Source organism: Schistosoma mansoni, chromosome 1 (assembly GCF_000237925.1).
Source record: "Schistosoma mansoni strain Puerto Rico chromosome 1, complete genome".
Classification (NCBI taxonomy): Eukaryota; Metazoa; Platyhelminthes; class Trematoda; order Strigeidida; family Schistosomatidae; genus Schistosoma; species Schistosoma mansoni.
This window is the reverse complement of record NC_031495.1, coordinates 57105008-57111623: the sequence shown is the minus strand read 5'-3', so window position 1 is coordinate 57111623 and position 6616 is coordinate 57105008. Positions and strand designations below refer to the sequence as shown.

General features: G+C 32.4%; 1 protein-coding gene across 1 annotated transcript; it reads left to right on the top strand.

The window, feature by feature from the left end:
- Positions 1–872: 872 nt before the first annotated feature.
- On the top strand, positions 873–3448 carry Smp_157460 (hypothetical protein). Its single transcript, XM_018794967.1, has 3 exons — positions 873–969; positions 2102–2184; positions 3305–3448. The coding sequence occupies exons 1-3, from the start codon at positions 874–876 to the stop codon at positions 3333–3335; spliced, it is 210 nt and encodes a 69-aa protein (XP_018649326.1). The 5' UTR covers position 873; the 3' UTR covers positions 3336–3448.
- Positions 3449–6616: the final 3168 nt, after the last annotated feature.

Below are 6616 nucleotides of genomic sequence, written 5' to 3'. Positions count from 1 at the left end.
TTATGGATTTTTGGATGATATTTTTTGTGTATTCATTATTTAAAACACTTTTTTTATTTAAACACATAAATATTGGTACAAAGGGGCACCAGATATATATGCGCCACACAAATCTCATTTGATTTGTGTGTGGGCTTTGATACTGTGCTCAGACTGAAGCAGGTGGTTTCCTTAGGGGGCCACACGTGGAGCCTTTGACTTAAAGATCTGATCCACAAGGCAGTGGAGCATCGTAAGGAGATGCAGTCCCATGGTAGCTGGTGACCAACGATTGATTCATACGCCATTTGTTCTATCAGGATACTGGGTCCCATGTAAACCATTAGTTTGGAATCAGGGTTTTTTACTCCCCTAGGTGGACTCTCCGTGTCCACCAACCCGGTTAAAGCGCCGGACATTCGCTTTTCGTCCTCTCAGTTTAGTAAACAACACCCCCGCTACGAGAAGGCAGTGAGTAGGACTTCCCTGTCAGAGGCTTATGCGCGTGGTCATGTAAGAGCATTTCGAGAGGGAGAGCGAACTCTCCCCACTCTCGGCCATACCAAGGCATTTGGAGGCTTAAAACACATACTTCATCCTGTCTCAATTTTCAATTGTATTGGGTATTGTTATCTTCATTGCATTACGTCTTATTTGAATCTAATTACTGGGATATCTGTTCTAAGTCACCTTATTTATAAAGTAAATGAATTGTTTAAGTTAGGCGAATTTTTATTCTCAGAAGATATTATTATTACTATTATTATATAATTGCTACTTTTATTAATAAAAAGGGAATCCCATTTTATTTTTGAATTAATATTAAAGCTATGTATTTTAGGGAGCTTTAAATTATAGAAGAGAAATTTTAATATTCAGAAAGATACATTTGGAATGTACAATACCCGAGTAATAAAGACATATAAATTGATCTTATCAATTAATATGGTTCAAGAAAATTTTGCTGAAGCAGTTAAACAAGCCGAAATGGTATGTTTAAAATACTTCAGTTTCATCTGAAGATTCATTATTTTATTCTTGGTGGAAATAAAGTTTGTCTGGAAAATGCACTAATTATTCCATATTTTTTGACTAGAAAAGTTAAACCATGGAACGTTCAATGTCTTCCCAGAAAAAGGAAACAGCAAGAAAGTCTAAAAGAACTGAGCTATTTGAAATAATCTATCAGCTTAAAAAGCTGACACGTAACTGATAGTATTTAGTGGACATAATACAATTATGAGTCGATTGTCATATTGAATAATGGTCAAAAAGTAACTAGAGAAGATATACTCGCAAAACACAAGCGAAGTGTAGGAAAATACTGACATTAACGTCATTTTTAACGCGATAAAAATATACTAGTACCAGTTAATTCGTGATCGTTATCAGAATGTTAGACGGAAGACATGATTTTCAGGTACCTACTCATGTTCGTACTCTGCATGTACCCTAGACGAGTGCAGTGCGCACAATGTAAAGATACCATTGTGAAAATATATATTCAGTCTCGTGCTTTTTAAAACATTACACGTATATAATGAAAACATCAGATTAAACATCCTGGTGATGGGGATACTACTGCAAAGAGAATAACTGAATTAAGTGGTAAAATTGTAAAACTGCAGTGTTAAAGAAGTATGCCAAACCACCATGAAGTTACATGAAATAAATTAATAACAGATGTCTAAGTGTCTATAATTTAGAACGCCAAGATATTCACAAAGTTTATGATTGTTGATCTAATCCACATAAAAAGGAGAAAGCTTTATTCAGGTTCATTGTTTGTTGAAGAGCAATTAAAAGATATTAAAGTAAGTATGAGGTATATTCGCTTGCTATTCATCATCATATGACCCTAAATTCGTTCGTTATTTTATTTTAATAATTTCCTTGCTTCGTTTCAATCATTTTTTTCTCTGTCTTGATAAAACCTGAACAAGCTTTAGTTAATGTTAAATATTAAAAACTTTTAAGTTAATTCGGCTGTTACTACTGAATTAGAAAAAATAGTTTACTTTTCTATAAACTAAACGTTTTATGAAATGAAATATTAGGATCTTTTGTCCATCAGAAATTCATTTCTTATCTACTTAACTTTCAATAAATACCATAAATATAGTGCCTTGACCTTGAACAATTCACATTCGGTGCTAATTCGAAACAAGCAAAGAAAACTCAAGATATTTTGAAAGCTTTATCAAGGTTAGCCAGAATTAAATTTTATGAAATAAGTCATTTTCATTTCATAATATTGTTTTATAGATAAGTGATTATAAGTCATTTATCAAGAAATAAAAGAATTGAATCAAGCTCTTTAATGGTCAGAGAGTAATTAAAATACGAAAAAGCTGTAGCGGTCTATGCTCCTCCACGAGGGGTAACAGGCGTAAGTAAGTAAGTAAGTGTCGAAAAGATAATAGAAGATCTGTTTGCTTGATCAATTATAAGAGAATAAAACATTTGAAAAACAACTTACTTATATGAAAATCGTGATCAAACTGAGCGATTAAACATACCACAAAGACCATAACTGAAAACTAGACTTATATTTATAAGTTATCTAGACTCAAAATATTTAAGCTTTATCTCGCTATATCTTTAAAGATGTTATATGAAGTTCCATTGAATGCATATTATCCTATTTTAAATGAGTTTTATTACATTTTACTGCATAAAATTATTACTGATCAGAACGTGAGTAAGACATAATATTTCTAAGCAGTAACCTGAATATATTACTTTACAATTAACAAAACATATTCATCTCTACAGGCAAGGTTACAAAAAGAAAAACAATTCAAATAGAATTTATTAAATAAGGTTATAATCTGGTGTGGGTTACTTATATCCACATAAGTAGTATATGGTAATGTTCAGGCAAAGAATGTATTTCACTAGAATATTGATAAGGGAGGAACCGGTTCGGAACGCAGTTGATATGAAAATGCATGATATTTGCAGAAGGACCAGCCAAGATTGAGACAATTGATTGTTATTTTGCAAAATAAACTGTTTACTGTATGGTTATCAGATTTTAGTGAGATAGTCTGTAATTTTGTGCTCAAATACATTCGATGGTACCCATCGGTGTTCCTGTTCACTACAATAATGTCTACAACACTAGACTACAGTTCATGTTTAACAGACGGTCTTGAGATTATATAGGAGTTTTGTTTACCACGAAATTCTTTTTTTCAGCATACTATTTACAGTAAGATAATAATTAAAATAATCATCAATCTATGGTTATCTTTATTATCTTTTGTCCTCGATCGTTTTGGAAATATAAATAATTTACATCAATATTATTTGCTTATTTTAGCTATAAGAAAACTGGAAATAAAGTCAATTAAGTTCAATGAAATTGATATATTCGAAAATGAGTATTTATTTCTCAATAATCAACATATCTGTATATCTGTTTCTAATCCTTTTTCGGTCGTTATATATATATAATAGTTAAAAGAATTCATTACATTCTATTATAATACTATTATTTAACTTTCAAGCCAGTTTTTTAGTCCTTAACAATAATGAGGCTCAAACGTTGAACGACTAGGAAGTCAATAAGAAACTTTAGATTTACATCAAAATTACTGGAGTCATTTTGAAGTAGTTGATCTAATCTGACTTTCTTGTTGCAGAATTTCGACATTATTATGGGTTTAAATACACTCAGGCACAATACTCACCTGGAAACAGTTCTTCACGTTGTTAATCTCATCCGGTACCTCTAAAATTAGGACACTTGACATAGCTTTCCGTAGTATTTATCAGTTACTGTCTAAATACTAAATAAAAAGCTCCAAGGTACATAGATGAGTATTTAAGCAAAGTAGCGACTATTATTCAGTCGACAAAGAAGTCTAACGCACCGAGAGAAATATGCTACTGCAAACGCCATTCTCAGTAATAGGTTTTCTATAGTTTTAACTACGTCCAAACTAGGAGCACAAACTGAGGATGCGCGTTTCCTATGGTTCATTAATATGGAAAAGGTAATTTTGCTGCTAATTGTTAGCTTTTGTATTCATTTTAAAGAGACAGCAATCAATAATATCTTTTCTTTCAATTAATAATATTGTTGAACTACAGATGTCAGGGGTGTATAGGGTGGAGGTATGAAAGATTTTCATTAATGATGAGCTGGGTGTGAATATTAAATTTATATTACCGTAACACTATTCTTATTTATGTGAGCCCCCACCTTATTGACGTCTTCAGCACTGATTGACAGTTACTTTACTTACTGTGGGAATTTGAAAAAGCGGTTATTTGCCTTGAGATAAAAGAGATTTATATCAGATGCAACTCTTTTGTTAACTCAGTTGTCATTCTGTATGTATCTACAAACCTTGTTAGTCATTACCACTGTAACACGACGATTAGTGTTTTCAGACGTAAGAGTCTTTACTAATTGAGCCTGCTTTACTCAATTAACATTTAAATAGATTTGTAGTCGATATTCAACAAAATATTAACAACTGTTGGACATTAAATTAAACAATGGTTTTAGGTTGTCAAGACCAATTTTTCTGTCGACATTTATTTTTTTAACAAGATTCACAAGGCATCAATACACCCTACTTTTCACTTTAGTCGTATAGTTTCATACCATCAGAAGTTCTGTTAAAAGTACCTTTTTTACAGGAATAGCCTGGCAACGAATCTTCTGAATGGTGAATTAGGGAGAAAAATACCTGTGAATAGTTTAATACATTCAGTGAAAATATATATATGCGCTTCTCTCAACATTCAAATTACTAAAAGTGGAAGTTGAAATGTGTTATGATCTTCAGAAATGTAAATAGGATTGAAATTATTTGCTTATTTCACATATTATGAGGAGAACCAGCTTAAATCTTTATTCTCGGTTCACTGCTAAACTAATATCAGCTTGAGAACCAGTTGAAACTGCTTGGTACAGAACACATCTTAGTTCTTTATTGACTTTTCGTGATTAGGTGAAATTACTGACTTCGTTCTGGGCACCCGGGCAGTATCACAACCCACACACAAATCAATGACAACTACTACTGGCCCTATTGCTATTTTGTGGCGCATATGTATTTGGTGCCCCCTTGTACCAGTATTTGTGTTTTCAAATAAATAAATAATAAATAGACTGACTTACACAGAACTGAACTTAAAACACCTAAGTCTTAGGTGCTTTGATGACCTTAACAAACTGCTCATTTGCGAGACAAAGGTAAAAGTTTTGTAGCTTCAGTCAGTATAGCTTGAACAGCGTATATAATCACGGGTGGTTGGTCATTTTGTCCCAAGTTCAAATGACCTCCGCGCTTATCGCTTTCCATTTCAGTTCGAGAGACTACTTATTAATAAACAGTAGATAAGTTTCGACACAGATTTACCAAAAGAATACAACATCAGTTATAAGTTAATCATAAAAGCTACTATCATTATAAACCTTTTTCACTGATAAAGAAAAATATCTCATATCAACATCAAATCAATTGTTCTATTACCCTTTTGTTTAACTGATAATTTCGTAATGTCCATCCCTCATTGCATAGAAAAACTGACAAAAACACTACATTCTTCTTCGCATTTTAATTACTGAACAATGTGAAGAAAGATTATTGTTACATTAGAGCAATATAAAATTTTTCATGCAAAACAAAATGACCGTTTCTTGGGAAGTTAAAACTAGAAAATCATACAGAAAACAACCAACAATAATAGGCGTTAGGGAAATAAGACCATGTAAGAATTTAGTCATACAGTTTTAAAGTATAGAATATAAAACCAAATTAGATTTGGCATCGACTTTCATTCCAAACTGTATGTTAAACTACTGATCAACAAAATATAATTATAAAGTAAATGGTAATAAAACAACCATTTTCTGTTCTGCTGAGCCATACCGTTAGTAGATCATCTCTGCCCTTGTTCGAAAAAGTCCCATCGTCGGTAAATAATACTTGGATTAGAATACTCTTGGATGAAAGGAGTAAAATTGGATAAAGCAATTAGTCCCTTTGATAATGTAATGAGAAGACGAAGATTATCAGAACTATGTGATATATTAGCGCAATACATTTCGAACAATCTGATCACACATATACTTGTTAAGAACATTTATATATAAAAATAAAAGGTCAACTAGACTGGAAATAGGGGTAAGAATAGACAAGGATAATAGTGATAAAATAATGTGAAAACAATTTGACACCTAATCACTCTGGATAATAAGCATATATTACCAGGGTAGGTTTAAAGAGAGAACAAACTGTTTTTGAATACACAAAGGGGGTTTGAATTTTCGTATGGCTAAGGCTTCAATAAACCTTAGTATACCCCCTTTTACACTTTTAAACAACCCAACAAAAGCCGAGTTTAGATCAATCTTATGACCTGTTTCGATTATATGTTTAGCAATAGAGGATGATGGATGTTTATCCTCTACTCTTATTGGGTCATTCGACTGTATTTGTTTTTGCAACCATTTTGGTACATGTTCACCCACCCTAGTTTTCAGATCACGATTGCTCCTCCCTATGTATGTGTGACCACACACACATTTAAATTGGTAAACGCAGTGGAATGTGACACAATCGTTTTCATGTCGTCTAGGTTTTGAATGAAGCATGGACCTCGTTCTTTCCTTGAT

Excerpts from the sequence above, each read along its gene's own strand:
- Smp_157460 (XM_018794967.1), top strand. The coding sequence starts at position 874 with ATGTACAATACCCGAGTAATAAAGACATATAAATTGATCTTATCAATT. Across the intron at positions 970-2,101 it reads CAGTTAAACAAGCCGAAATG|TGCCTTGACCTTGAACAATT; the intron begins GTATGTTTAAAA and ends CCATAAATATAG. Across the intron at positions 2,185-3,304 it reads ATTTTGAAAGCTTTATCAAG|CTATAAGAAAACTGGAAATA; the intron begins GTTAGCCAGAAT and ends TGCTTATTTTAG.